Genomic DNA, 15,424 nt, shown 5'->3' with positions numbered 1-15,424 from the left:
TGCTAACGGCTACACGGGAACAAAGGCCTGGCCCTCGGCAGGGGCTGGCACTGAACCGCGGTCCTTCAACAGGTCCTGAGGGGAATCTGACACCAGCTCCATGCAGTGCACAGCTGGGAAGCCACTGGAACGGGCTGTGACGTGAGAGTCTGTTCACGAGGAAGCTGAGGCCAGGTCTAGGCCACACCTGGAAGGCTGGTTTAAGGTTCACAGCTCTAGCTACATAAATAACGTGGCTGGAGCTGGCGCACCTTAAGCCAAGCTTGGAGCCGTCTTCACAGTGGGAGGTCGATGGGGCAAACACTCCCATCAACTTCCCTTACTCCTTGTGAATCGAGGAGCACTAGTGCTGACCAGGGCACCCTCAGTATGCGATTGAGCGGGTCCTTACTAGACCCACTCAATCAAACACCAGAAAATCGATCTGAAGCAAGTATAGACAGGGCCTAACTCAAAGATTTTGGCCTGTGTTGTCCCGCTTGTAATTACAGGGCAGGAAGGAGCCGGCTGGCCAAGCTGTGGGTGAGCTGGGCGCTGTGACCAGGGCCAGGTTCTTGCACAGCGCTTGGAGCGGGACGCGCCCTGCCAGGGGGACAGGGAACAGCAACAGGGCTGAGGGGGCGAAGGGGCACAGCAGGAGAGGACAGCGAGGGGGAAGCACGTAAAGAGCTGATGGGCAGGCTGCAGAGGTGACACGTAACCAGGCCCCCATGGCCCACACTCCCCAGCCGCCGCAGCAAGCAGGGTGGAGCACGGCGGGAGTTGCTAGAGAGCTGGGGGGGCAGCCACATCAGCTGTTTCTTTGGGGACCGGCGGCGGTTCTGGGAGCACTCAGGTGTCGGGGCGATGGGCGCGGCACTCAGGCTCCACGCTGTTCTGCCGGCCAAATAAATCACTAGCGGGGGAAGGGAAGGTTCCCATCTGGCTAGCTCCCTCCATAAGGGCTGCACCAGCCGCTGCCTTCTCGGTGTGTTCCTCCTGCACGATTCCCGCCTGCTTGCGATTGGCTCCTCTGGTTATTGCGTCCTTTCCCCTCCTTATCGTACTGCCTCTCTCCCTGGCCTGTCTGGCTCCCCTGGGGCTCGAGCTACACCAGGGCCTTGGCCGTGCTGGCACACGCCCCCTGCTCATGAGGACCCAACGGACAGTAGAGGTTTTCCCCAAAGTTTCCTACCATTGCTTCCCTCCTCCAGCAGGGGGTGCTGTTGGCCCTGCAGCCACTGCCTGGGGTGGATCGGCTCTGGGCAGGGCTGCAGGATGCCGTGGGTCCGACGCCCAGAGGCGAGCAGGGGGAAGCTGTTTGGGCGCAGGGGGTTAGTGCAGACCCAGCCGAGTGGAAGACTCGGTCACTGGCCCATGGGCTGTCCATCGCCAGCTGCAGGGATATTACGCACGGGCAGGAACGTGGCCACGCCAAGGGACCACGGATGCTACAGCGGCTCGCTGGTACCCGGCGCTGAGTGTGTTGCTCCAGGGAATGGGGGCAGGGCTCCACGTCGCTGAACTAAACCCTCCCAGAGAATTGGTCTGAGCTGGCTGCCCTGTCTCCTTCCTCCCCTTCTTCGGGGACCCGCGGGAATACGGGGCCCAGGAAAACCTCTGGGCGTGGCTGTACAGTGGGTTTACATGGACAAGCAGCTCCCAGGGTGGCAGGCAGGCGGACGCCGTTCCGGGGCCCAGGGCTCCGGGGCTGCTCGAAGCTGGTCTGGGTCCGTGGCAGGCGGAGCCGGCAGGGGCTCCGCCGTTGTGGGTGCTGGGAGCCAGAGGCTGATGAGCCGGGCGATTTTCTAACAGACACGTGTCCGTTGGCGAGGGAGGGGCACTCCCGCCCCGGTCCGGAGCTGGCTCTGCCGTCTCCCCACAGGCACGCCTGGCGGCTGTCCTGGAACCGACGGTGGATCCAGAGCCATTTCGCTGGGAAGCAGGCTGCAGGCCGTGCACAGATCATCAGCCGGGTACGTCCACAGACCCACGGCGCTGTCCGTTAGCCAGGTGGCTGACGACAGGCGGCTCTTTTCCACAGCCAGGAACCCCCAAAGTGCAACTCTCTGAAGAGCTGCCTCGAGGTAGAGCCCCCCGATTTTGCAGGATCAGTGCCACACCAGGACTCCCTGGCCCAGGAGCCCGGAGACGGGGGTTCTGTTCTCAGCTGGGATGTACCACGTGACAAGTCAATCGCTGTCTCTGTGCCGCTTGCTCCTCCCGCCCTTTGTCTGTTGGGCTTCCTGAGGCTGGAGCTGTCTCTTGCTCTGTCTAGGTTCAGGGCCTACCATCCCCAAGTCCCCTTCTTGCCTGTCTTCTATGCACTACGGTGATCTGCACGCAAAGAGGATATGCCAGACTGGGCTCTGGGGAAGCTGGCTCTCAGCTCAGCACTTAGAATATCTAGTCCAGGAGAATGGCCTAAGAACGGAACATAAGAACGGCCAGACGGGGCCAGACCAAAGGTCCATCCAGCCCAGTGTCCTGTCTGCCCACAGTGGCCAATGCCAGGTGTCCCAGAGGGAGGGAACAGAACAGGGAATCAACACATGATCCATCCCCTGTCGCCCAAACAGAGGCAAGGGACACCATTCCTCCCCAGCATGGCTAATAGCCATTGATGGACCTATCCTCCATGAATCTAACTAGCTCTTTTCTGAACTCTGTTAAAGTCAGAACATCCTCTGGCGAGGAGTTCCACAGGTTGACTGTGCGCTGCGTGAAGAAAAACTTCCTTTTGTTTGTTTTAAACCTGCTACCTGTGAGCGCAATCCATACGGCGATGTTCATGGTGTTCCCACAGAGCTGACAATGCAGAGGGAGGTGCAAGATGAAAGCAGAGGTAACACTCAGCTGTGAAAGATGTGGGCTGAGCAGGTGTCAAACAAACACAAGGAAGTATTTCTTCACACAACAGGAGGGGGTGGAGCACTTGAAAACTGCCTGTTCTGTACATTCCCCTGGGGCTCCTGGCATTGGCCACTGTGGGCAGACAGGCCTTTGGTCTGACCCAGCCTGGCCGTTCTGATCTTCTGTACCGTTTCCATCACCATCTTTGTGCCACTTTTCTGCATGCCCAGCAGCTGTCCGGTGGATTTACATGGACAAAGAAATAGGGAGCGGTAACCTCAGGTTGGAAGTCCCCTCCTCTTTCTCCCCCATCCCAGGTCAGTCACTACAGCAGGCAGACACAATAACACTTAACACCATGGGGGCGGGTAATTCCCAAAACTGCCTCGACTGCCCAGCCACCCCAGAGGGCTGGGGCCGTGCCGCGTGGTGGCCCGGCAGCCAGGAGAGGCTGAGGTCATGCTGCGTGGCAGCACCAGCCCTCAGCTGTGGCTGAGCCAGACGTGGCTGGCGGGGGGAGACCGAGAGGACTTTAGCTTCTCCTGGCCATCGGGCAGGGGGCGGGTCTGGGGGAAAGAGAAGGAGCAGGCAGGGGAGCCCCCCACACCAGTGTCCCCCCATTTTAGGCAGGTTCTGGCACTTCTGGGGGGCGCCCCAAATTGGCAGGGTCTCCTGGAACTGACGAGGTGCTCGGTGGAGGTTGAAGCAGACTCAGCCGATATCCCTTCCCCCACCTAGTCTCTGTGTGAGCTGGACATGGGCTGGCCTCCTGGGTGAGGGGCCCAGAGCTTCCTGCAGAAATTAACCTCAACGAGGGGTTCATTCATGCCAAAAAGCCCTGGCCAGGTAAGTCGGTGAGCAAAAGCCCCTCCCCCGCCCCCATATGGACTAGACGTAGCCAGGTTCCACAGACAAGGAGGGGATGCAATACAGTCACCCTGACCGGTCTCAGAGGGGCCCTCCCTGGCTCCAGGAACCGAGCAGAGACTTTCCTCGAGAGGGCAGAGCCCTGCTGGAAGGGTCCAAAACCTTCTAGGGCCTCCCTTGGGCAGAAGGGTGACACTGGGCAAGCTGCCTGTTTTCTCTGCCACGCTGCCAATTGAAACACACGTCCGGGGCCAGTGACGGGTTGTCCCCTCAGAGCTCCTGTGGGCGCTGGACTGAAGTTAAACCTGCTGGGATAGTCCCAGGGAATTGAAAAGGGAATTGCAGACTAGCTTCCTGCTCGGGAGGGAGAGGGACATGAGCTCTCACCCTGAGAGAGGTGCCAGCTGGAGGCCTGCTGCGAGATGAGTGGGGGGCTATGAAGGGGTTAGCTGTGACCCTGTGTTCAAATACCAGCTCAGCAGTTCCCATGGCAGCTGGCAGCAGCAGCGGGTAAGTTTGCCAGTGCAGACAGGGTGTACAAGATGGTTCGTTATCGCTTAGATGGCAGTAGCACCAAAAGCTCCTTGTGTTAGTTGCTGTACGACCGTACGGGAAGAGTCCCCCAAAACTTACAATGGGAAGGAGCAGAGGTCACGGGGTGGAGGGAAAACCCAAGGAGGGTGGAGTGAGGGGCACCGGATACCAACCATCATCAAATGTGCAATGCTCAATTGGTCTCCGCCCGTTGGTAGCAATCACAGCTCTCCATCTGCCCAGCCAGTAGCCGGTTGCACTCTCCTGTCTGCATTCCAGTAAGGCGAGTGCGGAGGAGGGACGGGGCGGAGGAGCGGGCGGTGGCTTTCTGCACTCTGGCCAGGAGCTGGTAAAGGGTGGCCGGGGAAAGCGCACGAAATCGCGTCTCCAAACAGCAGGGAGTCAGGGGATGGAGCTGGACCAGCGGGCAGAGACAGAACGCCAGCGTTCACCGCGCGATAAGTGACCAGGCTGCAGGCATAGGGCTCGGGGACCCTCGGAGGCCTTTGCCAGTAAGCACCAATAGTTTGGGCTTGTGGCATTGGAAGGGGAGCAGCCAGTGGAGGGACTTTATGGCTACGTCTAGACAGCAAACCTCTTTCGAAAGAGGCTTTTTCGAAAGATATTTTTGAAAAAGTCTCTTTTGAAAAAGAGCGTCTAGACTGCAACCAGCACTTTCGAACAAGCAAGCCGCTTTTTCGAAAGAGCACCCAGGCAGTCTGGAAGCTCTCTTTCGAAAAACCACAGTTTGCATTACATAGCGCCATTTTTCAAAAGCGCACTTTCGAAACAAGGCGTTCTTCCTTGTCAAACGAGGTTTTCCGCAGTCGAAAGAACTGCCACGTTCTTTTGATTTACTTTTGGAAGAACGCGGCCGCAGTCTAGACGCAGGGGAAGTTTTTTCGAAAAAAAGGCCACTTTTTTCTAAAAAAACCCCTGTAGTCTAGGCACACCCTATGAGAGGTGGGACGCAGCAGGGATGCCAAGCCCAGAAAACCTGAGCCGCAGCATTCTGCGCGTGGCAAGATGGTAGGCAATGAGGCCGGAGAGGAGATTGCAGTCGTCAAACCAAGGGGTGGTCAGGTCTAGGGCAAGAGGAAAGGGCAGGTCGTGGAGGTGGCAGGGTTAGTCATGACCTGGCTGAGTGGGCCGAAGACTAAGGCTGAGCCAAAGAGGAAGTCGAAATGACATGCCAGAGTGACAGGGCATCCTTGTGTTGGCCATTGAAAGCTTCAGTTTGGAATATAAAATGACTCAGACTCACAGAACACTAGGACTGGAAGGGACCTCGAGATATGCAAATGAGGCTCAGCGCTATTCCACGCTTAGCCTCATTTGCATAGCTCTGGCGCAAGATGGCGCCAGTGTAGACATAGCCCCAGTGTTTTGCTGCATTCGCTGGAACCGTTCCTGTGATGGGGAGGGCATAGGACGTGTGCAGGAGAAGCTGCGGAGCAGGTGGATTCCCCAGACATTCCAGGCCTGGTTTGGGAAGTGGGAGGCAAGCTCCCTGGGAGAGGGGAGAGGGCCTGGCCGAGGCACCTGGCAGGAGAACATGGTCCCCTCCTCTGGCAGGGCACTAGTGGCTTGGGGAGTGTCACCGTGTTCTGAGCATTAGCAAGAAGCTGTGGGATTCAGCAACATGGAATACGAGGACTCCTTGCACTCGAAAGCACAAGGGGCTTAAATTGGAGAAGAAGCCCTCAGACGGGGAACGCTTCCACCCACCTTGAAGCATTTTTGCTAATGACGTTAGATGCCAACTGGGGTGTTTTAATCACCATCTCTCTGCCATCAGTGGCATCCAGCTCCCCATCCAGCTCCTTGCCGGAGGATGGAGTGAAGGCCAGGACTTTAACAGGGTTCGGAAAAGAGCTAGATAGATTCATGGAGGTTAGGTCCATCAATGGATATTGATGTTAGTAAGTTTGTCTCCTCTAGACCGTTGTGACTCAAGTTACCACAGGGAAGTGGAATAAAGATGGTGTCAGTGGGAGAAGCTGACCAAAGCTCGTCTGAAATGTCAATGTAAAATCCCATGTTTCTGTAGTTTTTTCTCTTTTATTTAGTGTATTTACTTTTGTGAAGGTAAAAATCGTGTGAAAGGCTTGGGACTTTGAAGCCCCATTTCTGAGAGCAGCCTCTTGGTCGTGTTTTGTATCGAACAACTCAGAAGCTGTTTGCTTGATTCGGACCCGTGTTAGCACGGAGCAGACGTTTTGCTAGTGTGAGACGAGGCTGCATGCTGTGAAAGACTGGACTCAAGAGAGGCCACGAAGGTTTGTTTTTTCACTGTCTGTGGATGCAGGCACTTACATGGCTTTCATCCAGATAGCATCTGAACACCTTCTCGGAGCTGCTGATGCTCAGGTGTGCTGTAGGAAGGAACTGTGGAGGCTCTGTAGCCCTATCTAGGCTTAGGAAATTCTCCATTATTGTTAATATCTTTCCATCTCTCTGGGTGTAAGCAACGCTGGGAGTGCTAGCAGAGAAGGGCTGTCAGCTGTTGCTGACATTTTTATCCTCACATCAGATTTAGAGCCCTTGTGATCAGGGTTAGATGAGGTGATTAGCTAGCCTGGGTCTCCCAGGAGCGATGGTAGCAACCATGGGAATGTCTGTGCAGAGAAGGGTACAAAGGAAAGGTACCGGCTCTTTCATTGCTCAAGTGCCTCTGGCTGGCTGACTCACCGAGTGTCAATGAAGAAAAGCTGGATCTTTGTGACAGTCTCATGGAGCGTGGGACTACAGGCATCTCCATAAAAGAGAGTTTCCTGAGAATCAACTTTTTATTAGGCAGGTGCACGGGACGGGATTGAGGAGAAACGGTGAGTGCTTAGGGAGAGAGGCAGAGACTCGAAATCTGCCACTTGGCCTGGAGTTTAAACTCTGTACACGTCTGGACTGGATTCCTGTAAGACAGGGTCAGATTTGGACACGAGAATTGCCTTCTAATAACGGGGCCAAAAGAGTAACAAAAGCTTTATTGTACTGAATAGGATGCTGCTACATTTGTTGGGTGTCTCCAGAAGATTCTGTCCCTCTAACGTAAAACAGCATACCATCAACGCATGCCCAGTGTAGGCATCACTGTTCCAATATTCGCTGTGGTCTTTAATCCAGTTCAATACAACATTAGTTCATTTGTCTACACTTGTCCAAAGACAACCAATTACTTTTCCAGCCAAGCAAATGCTTGCTTGTCTCAAACCAATTGATTGTCTGCAAAATATTTGGGTAATAGAAGAAAAGATACATTCAAATGGATAAAGGAAGTGTTGGGGAGATGTTTGGAGCAGTGAGAGTTGTCACAGTGCTGTCTTAATCTGCTTAATGAGGCATTGTCAGGCTGAGCTAGACACAAAGTTTCTATTTGGTGTGACCAAGGTTTTACAAAACTGAGCAGCAATCACAATCTTCAGAGGGGTAGCTGAATGAGTCTGTAACAGGAAAAGCTTAAAAAAAACAACAAATAGTCTAGTAGCACCTTAAAGACTAACAAAACATGTAGATGGTACCATGAGATTTCATGGGCACAACCCACTTCTTCAGATGACTGGAGTGTTGGAAGTCCAGAACCAAGAATAAATAAGGGAAAGAAGGGGCGGGGGGGAAGGAGAAGGAAAAAAAATGGAGGGGAGGAATTAAAAAGAGACAGTAAGTAGACAAGCTTCAGAGGTATCAGAGGGGTAGCCGTGTTAATCTGGATCTGCAAAAGTGACAAGGAGTCCTGTAGCACCTTATAGACTAACAGATGTATTGGAGCTTTCGTGGGCACAGACCCACTTCGTCAGATGCATGTAGTGGAAATATCCAGAGGCAGGTATAAATATGCAGGCCAGAATCAGGCTTGAGATAACGAGGTTAATTCAATCCAGGAGGATGAGGCCCATTTCTAGTAGCTGATCTGGAGGTGTGAATACCAAGAGAGGAGAAGCTGTTTTTGTAGTTAGCGAGCTATTCACAGACTTTGTTTAATCCTGAGTTGATGGTGTCAAACTTGCAGATGAACTGTAACTCAGCAGTTTCTCCTACAACAACCTGTAGAACACTTCAGTCTCCCTGGACACACAATTGCAGATCTAAAGGTAGCCATCCTGCAGCAAAAAAACTTCAAGACCAGACTTCAAAGATAAACTGATTGAATTAACTTTGTTATCTCTAGTCTGATTCTGGCCTGCATATTTATACCTGCCTCTGGATGGCCACTACAAGTGTCTGACAAAGTGGGTCTCTGCTCATGAAAGCTTATGCTCCAATACATCTGTTAGTCTACAAGGTGGTACAGGACTCCTTGAAGCTTCAGAGGAATAGCCGAGTTAGTTTGTTACAGGAAAAACTTAAAAAACAACAAATAGTCTAGTAGCACCTTAAAGACTAAATAGTTACAAGAGGCTGATAAGAAGCATTAGTTTGCCTTGGAAAGGAAGATGACCAACACCAGATTCTACACAGACATCAAGAACCATTAGTACCTTATTGTTTGTTTGGTTGATAATGTGCGAGCCATCCCATAGCCCAATTCATACCAATTGCATAAGAATTAAACTTGTGAATGAAGTTAAGTTCCAACCTTTCTCTGTGTATTTGGCTTGCAGAATTGGTCTGAAACAAAATGGTGACTTGGAGATCCATTAATGAGTGTCCAAGAAGATTAAAGTGTCTCCAACAGGTTTTTGTGTGTTGCCTTTTCAGATATCTGATTTGTGTCCATTGATTCTTTCCCGTAGAGACTGTCCAGTTTGGCCAATACACCTGGCAGTAGGGCACTGTTGGCATTTGATGGCATAGATCACATTAGTGGATGTGCAGTTAAATGAGCTTCTGATTTGGTGGTTGATGTGGTTGGCTCCAGTGATGAAATTGCTTGTGTAGATGTGTGGGCAGAGTTGGCACTGGGGCTGATTGCAGAGGTGGGTTCCTGGATGATTATGTTGGAGGTGTGTTGCGTGGTTACTGGAAAGAATGTGTTTCAGGTTAGGGGGTTGTATGTAAGTGAGAATTGGCCAATTCAACACACCTCCAAAGCCTGTCCCTCTGAAGCTTATCTGCTCACTGTCTCTTTTTTCTTCCTCCCCTCCATTTTTTCCTTCTCCCTCCCCCCCTTCCTCTGTCCATTATTTATTCTTGGATCTGGACTTCCAACACTCCTGTCATCTGAAGAAGTGTGTTGTGCCCACGAAAGCTCATGATCCCATCTACATGTTTTATTAATCTCTAAGGTGCTACTAGACTATTTGTTGTGCTTTAAGCAATCACAATAGTGATGATTGGGAATGATTGTTGCTGTGCAATCTGCCTAAGTTGGAATTTCCCAACACAGTTCTACTGTGTGATGGGGTGCGCGAGTCATAAAGCTGTGCCAAAAAACATCCTTAAAAAACCCTCACTGAGTCTGTTTCTGAGGAGGTAAATGGAACAGGGTTCCCTTTCACCATGGGCTATGTCTAGACTGCAAGCCTCTTTCGAAAGAGACTTTTTTGAAAGATACTTTCGAAAAAGAGCCTCTAGACTACAATCAGTACTTTAGAAAAAGCAAGCTGCTTTTTTGAAAGAGAGCACCCAGGCAGTCTGGAAGCTCTCTTTCGAAAAAGCACAGTTTGCATTACATAGCGCCTTTTTTCAAAAGAGCACGTTTCAAAAGAGACGTTCTTCCTCGTGAAATGAGGAGTACCGCCGTCAAAAGAAAAGCCGCGGTCTTTCGATTTAATTTCGAAAGAACGCAGCTGTAGTCTAGATGCAGGTGAAGTTTTTTCGAAAAAAGACTACTTTTTTCGAAAAAACCCTGCAGTCTAGACACAGCTCATGTTTCGGATTCTTGTGGGGTGGTGCTGTTTCTTGGGTTATTATTTTAGGTAAATACACACTGCAGACAGCAGCCGCCCCCACAAACACTGCAGGGAAGCGGCGAGGAGTCCTGTGGCACCTTATAGACTAACCGAAGTGTTGGAGCATAAGCTTTCGTGGGCAAAGACCCACTTCGTCAGATGCATGTCTGATCTCTGATACTATAGGGAGGAGCAGCCCCTCCCCCCACATAACACTACCGAGAGCAGCTGCCCCCCCCAAACACAGCAGGGAGGAGCCACCCCCCCACATAACACTGCAGAAAGCAGCCCCGCCAACACAGCAGGGAGGAGCAGCCCCCCCACATAACACTGCAGAAAGCAGCCCCCCCAACACAGCAGGGAGGAGCTACCCCCCCACATAACACTGCCGAGAGCAGCCCCCCCCAAACACAGCAGGGAGGAGCCGCCCCCCCCCAACACAGCAGGGAGGAGCCACCCCCCCAACACAGCAGGGAGGAGCCACCCCCCCACATAACACTGCAGAAAGCAGCCCCCCCCCAACACAGCAGGGAGGAGCCAGCCCCCCCCCCCACATAACACTGCAGAAAGCAGCCCCCCCAACACAGCAGGGAGGAGCCACCCCCCCACATAACACTGCAGAAAGCAGCCCCCCCCAACACAGCAGGGAGGAGCCCCCCCCCACATAACACTGCAGAAAGCAGCCCCCCCCAACACAGCAGGGAGGAGCCCCCCCCCACATAACACTGCAGAAAGCAGCCCCCCCAACACAGCAGGGAGGAGCCCCCCCCCACATAACACTGCAGAAAGCAGCCCCCCCCAACACAGCAGGGAGGAGCCACCCCCACATAACACTGCAGAAAGCAGCCCCCCCAACACAGCAGGGAGGAGCCACCCCCCCCACATAACACTGCAGAAAGCAGCCCCCCCAACACAGCAGGGAGGAGCCCCCCCCCACATAACACTGCAGAAAGCAGCCCCCCCAACACAGCAGGGAGGAGCCACCCCCCCCACATAACACTGCAGAAAGCAGCCCCCCCAACACAGCAGGGAGGAGCCCCCCCCCCCACATAACACTGCAGAAAGCAGCCCCCCCAACACAGCAGGGAGGAGCCACCCCCACATAACACTGCAGAAAGCAGCCCCCCCAACACAGCAGGGAGGAGCCACCCCCCCCACATAACACTGCAGAAAGCAGCCCCCCCAACACAGCAGGGAGGAGCCACCCCCACATAACACTGCAGAAAGCAGCCCCTCCCCCAAACACAGCAGGGAGGAGCCACCCCCCCCACATAACACTGCAGAAAGCAGCCCCCCCAACACAGCAGGGAGGAGCCACCCCCACATAACACTGCAGAAAGCAGCCCCTCCCCCCAACACAGCAGGGAGGAGCCACCCCCCCCACATAACACTGCAGAAAGCAGCCCCCCCAACACAGCAGGGAGGAGCCACCCCCCCCACATAACACTGCAGAAAGCAGCCCCTCCCCCAAACACAGCAGGGAGGAGCCACCCCCCCCACATAACACTGCAGAAAGCAGCCCCCCCAACACAGCAGGGAGGAGCAGGGACCCGCCGTCCCCCCACGCACACTGCAGGGAGCGCTGGGGAGCTGCTGCTGCGGCGCCCCCTAGCGGCCGCGCTCTAGGCCTGCCGCGGCCGCTGCCCAGGGGGCGGGGCTCTGAGCGGCCAGGTGCGCGAGCCCCGCCCTCGCCCAGGTGAGGCTCACCGAGCCTTTTTCAAAGGGGGAAGTCCCGCCCCCGCGCCCCGTTCCCATTGGCGGGCGCGAGGGGCCGGGGGCCGGCGATTGGCTGCGGCGGGCGGAGGGGCGGCGCCGCTGGACCGCGCAGCAGGCTCGGGGCCGCGCGCCTGCAGAGTCGCGGTGCCGCCCGGCAGCAGCATGAAGAGTCTCAAGTCCCGCCTGAGGCGGCACGAAGTGTTGGCGGGCACCGCCGCCGTGAGTCCGGGGGGGGGGGCAGTGTGTGGGGCGGGGCTGCGGGGGGAGGTGCGAGTTGGGGGGCAGTGTGTGGGGCGGGGCTGCGGGGGGAGGTGCGAGTTGGGGGGCAGTGTGTGGGGCGGGGCTGCGGGGGGAGGTGCGAGTTGGGGGCAGTGTGTGGGGCGGGGCTGCGGGGGGAGGTGCGAGTTGGGGGGCAGTGTGTGGGGCGGGGCTGCGGGGGGAGGTGCGAGTTGGGGGGCAGTGTGTGGGGCGGGGCTGCGGGGGGAGGTGCGAGTTGGGGGGCAGTGTGTGGGGCCGGGCTGCGGGGGGAGGTGCGAGTTGGGGGGCAGTGTGTGGGGCGGGGCTGCGGGGGGAGGTGCGAGTTGGGGGGCAGTGTGTGGGGCCGGGCTGCGGGGGGGGGTGCGAGTTGGGGGGCAGTGTGTGGGGCCGGGCTGCGGGGGGAGGTGCGAGTTGGGGGGCAGTGTGTGGGGCGGGGCTGCGGGGGGAGGTGCGAGTTGGGGGGCAGTGTGTGGGGCGGGGCTGCGGGGGGAGGTGCGAGTTGGGGGGCAGTGTGTGGGGCGGAGCTGCGGGGGGAGGTGCGAGTTGGGGGGCAGTGTGTGGGGCCGGGCTGCGGGGGGAGGTGCGAGTTGGGGGGCAGTGTGTGGGGCCGGGCTGCGGGGGGAGGTGCGAGTTGGGGGGCAGTGTGTGGGGCGGGGCTGCGGGGGGAGGTGCGAGCTGGGGGGGCAGTGTGTGGGGCGGGGCCGCGGGGGAGGTGCGAGTTGGGGGGCAGTGTGTGGGGCGGGGCTGCGGGGGGAGGTGCGAGCTGGGGGGGCAGTGTGTGGGGCCGGGCTGCGGGGGGAGGTGCGAGTTGGGGGGCAGTGTGTGGGGCGGGGCTGCGGGGGGAGGTGTGAGTTGGGGGCAGTGTGTGGGGCCGGGCTGCGGGGGGAGGTGCGAGTTGGGGGGCAGTGTGTGGGGCGGGGCTGCGGGGGGAGGTGCGAGTTGGGGGGCAGTGTGTGGGGCGGGGCTGCGGGGGGAGGTGTGAGTTGGGGGGCAGTGTGTGGGGCCGGGCTGCGGGGGGAGGTGCGAGTTGGGGGGCAGTGTGTGGGGCGGGGCTGCGGGGGGAGGTGCGAGTTGGGGGGCAGTGTGTGGGGCGGGGCTGCGGGGGGAGGTGCGAGTTGGGGGGCAGTGTGTGGGGCGGGGCTGCGGGGGGAGGTGCGAGTTGGGGGGCAGTGTGTGGGGCGGGGCTGCGGGGGGAGGTGCGAGCTGGGGGGGCAGTGTGTGGGGCGGGGCTGCGGGGGGAGGTGCGAGCTGGGGGGGCAGTGTGTGGGGCGGGGCTGCGGGGGGAGGTGCGAGTGGGGGGGCAGTGTGTGGGGCGGGGCTGCGGGGGGAGGTGCGAGCTGGGGGGCAGTGTGTGGGGCCGGGCTGTGGGGGGAGGTGCGAGTTGGGGGGCAGTGTGTGGGGCGGGGCTGTGGGGGGAGGTGCGAGTTGGGGGGCAGTGTGTGGGGCGGGGCTGCGGGGGGAGGTGCGAGCTGGGGGGGCAGTGTGTGGGGCGGGGCTGCGGGGGGAGGTGCGAGCTGGGGGGGCAGTGTGTGGGGCGGGGCTGCGGGGGGAGGTGCGAGCTGGGGGGGCAGTGTGTGGGGCGGGGCTGCGGGGGGAGGTGCGAGCTGGGGGGGCAGTGTGTGGGGCGGGGCTGCGGGGGGAGGTGCGAGCTGGGGGGGCAGTGTGTGGGGCGGGGCTGCGGGGGGAGGTGCGAGTGGGGGGGCAGTGTGTGGGGCGGGGCTGCGGGGGGAGGTGCGAGTTGGGGGGCAGTGTGTGGGGCCGGGCTGTGGGGGGAGGTGCGAGTTGGGGGGCAGTGTGTGGGGCGGGGCTGCGGGGGGAGGTGCGAGCTGGGGGGGCAGTGTGTGGGGCCGGGCTGCGGGGGGAGGTGCGAGTTGGGGGGCAGTGTGTGGGGCGGGGCTGCGGGGGGAGGTGCGAGCTGGGGGGGCAGTGTGTGGGGCGGGGCTGCGGGGGGAGGTGCGAGCTGGGGGGGCAGTGTGTGGGGCCGGGCTGTGGGGGGAGGTGCGAGTTGGGGGGCAGTGTGTGGGGCGGGGCTGTGGGGGGAGGTGCGAGCTGGGGGGGCAGTGTGTGGGGCGGGGCTGTGGGGGGAGGTGCGAGCTGGGGGGGCAGTGTGTGGGGCCGGGCTGTGGGGGAGGTGCGAGTTGGGGGGCAGTGTGTGGGGCCGGGCTGTGGGGGAGGTGCGAGTGGGGGGGCAGTGTGTGGGGCCGGGCTGCGGGGGGAGGTGCGAGTTGGGGGGCAGTGTGTGGGGCGGGGCTGCGGGGGGAGGTGCGAGTTGGGGGGCAGTGTGTGGGGCCGGGCTGCGGGGGGAGGTGCGAGTTGGGGGGCAGTGTGTGGGGCCGGGCTGTGGGGGGAGGTGCGAGTTGGGGGGGCAGTGTGTGGGGCCGGGCCGCGGGGGGAGGTGCGAGCTGGGGGGCAGTGTGTGGGGCGGGGCCGCGGGGGGAGGTGCGAGTTGGGGGGCAGTGTGTGGGGCCGGGCCGCGGGGGGAGGTGCGAGCTGGGGGGCAGTGTGTGGGGCGGGGCTGTGGGGGGAGGTGCGAGTTGGGGGGCAGTGTGTGGGGCCGGGCTGCGGGGGGAGGTGCGAGTTGGGGGGCAGTGTGTGGGGCGGGGCTGCGGGGGGAGGTGCGAGTTGGGGGGCAGTGTGTGGGGCCGGGCTGTGGGGGGAGGTGCGAGTTGGGGGGGGCAGTGTGTGGGGCCGGGCTGCGGGGGGAGGTGCGAGTTGGGGGGGCAGTGTGGGGGCCGGGCCGCGGGGGGGGGTGTGAGTTGGGGGGCAGTGTGTGGGGCCGGGCCGCGGGGGGGGGGTTGGGGGGCAGTGTATGGGGCCAGGCTGCAGGGGCCATGGGGTGTCAGGGGCTGCGGGTAGAGGGCTGGGCTGTATGATGATCAGTGGGGGGGCTCTGTGCTTTTGGCTGGGGGCATGGAGCAGTGTGGGGGAGGGCTGTGGGGTGTAGCAGGGGGGCCGCAGAGCGATGGGGGGAGGGCTGGAGGAATGGGGGCGGCAGTGGGGCGAGGGCTGTGCTGGGAGGGTTTGTGCATGGGGCAGGATTCTCTGTCCCCTGCCAGCTCACCAGAGCCCCGCATGCAGGATTTTGTCCCTTCTTGTAAAGATCACTAGATAGTGTTTCAATAGACCGGACATGCACTGGGAATGCGTTTTTATCTCTAAGGAAACTTGTGTCTACTCCACACTTGGAAATGTGGCTTATTGGAAAGAGATGTAGAAATACTCTGAAAGGCAGCCTTGGCGTCTGGGGAACTGGACTCTGGAATCTTGCTTGGTATAATGCTAATTCTTCTCTTTATGGAAGTACCATGTTTCGCATTGTTACCTAGTAGATACATTCAGGAGTAATAGCCTTACACTATTTTGTGATAGTCAGTAGAAGTCATCTTTAC

At 58.7% G+C, this 15,424-nt stretch overlaps 1 protein-coding gene across 1 annotated transcript in view; it reads left to right on the top strand.

Annotated features, from left to right (window-relative positions):
* The first annotated feature begins 11,840 nt into the window (after positions 1–11,840).
* The window catches only part of UACA (uveal autoantigen with coiled-coil domains and ankyrin repeats), a 59,207-nt gene continuing 55,623 nt past the window's right edge, over positions 11,841–15,424 (top strand). Inside the window, exon 1 of the mRNA XM_075896811.2 lies at positions 11,841–11,996. Within this exon, the coding sequence (XP_075752926.2) occupies positions 11,940–11,996 (57 nt within the window). The 5' untranslated portion in view covers positions 11,841–11,939. The remainder of the gene's footprint in view (positions 11,997–15,424) is intronic.

Source organism: Pelodiscus sinensis, chromosome 14 (genome assembly GCF_052426305.1).
Source record: "Pelodiscus sinensis isolate ZL-2025 chromosome 14, ASM5242630v1, whole genome shotgun sequence".
In the NCBI taxonomy this organism is placed as follows: Eukaryota; Metazoa; Chordata; order Testudines; family Trionychidae; genus Pelodiscus; species Pelodiscus sinensis.
The sequence above is the reverse complement of the archived record's forward strand: the minus strand, read 5'-3'. Positions and strand labels throughout refer to the sequence as shown.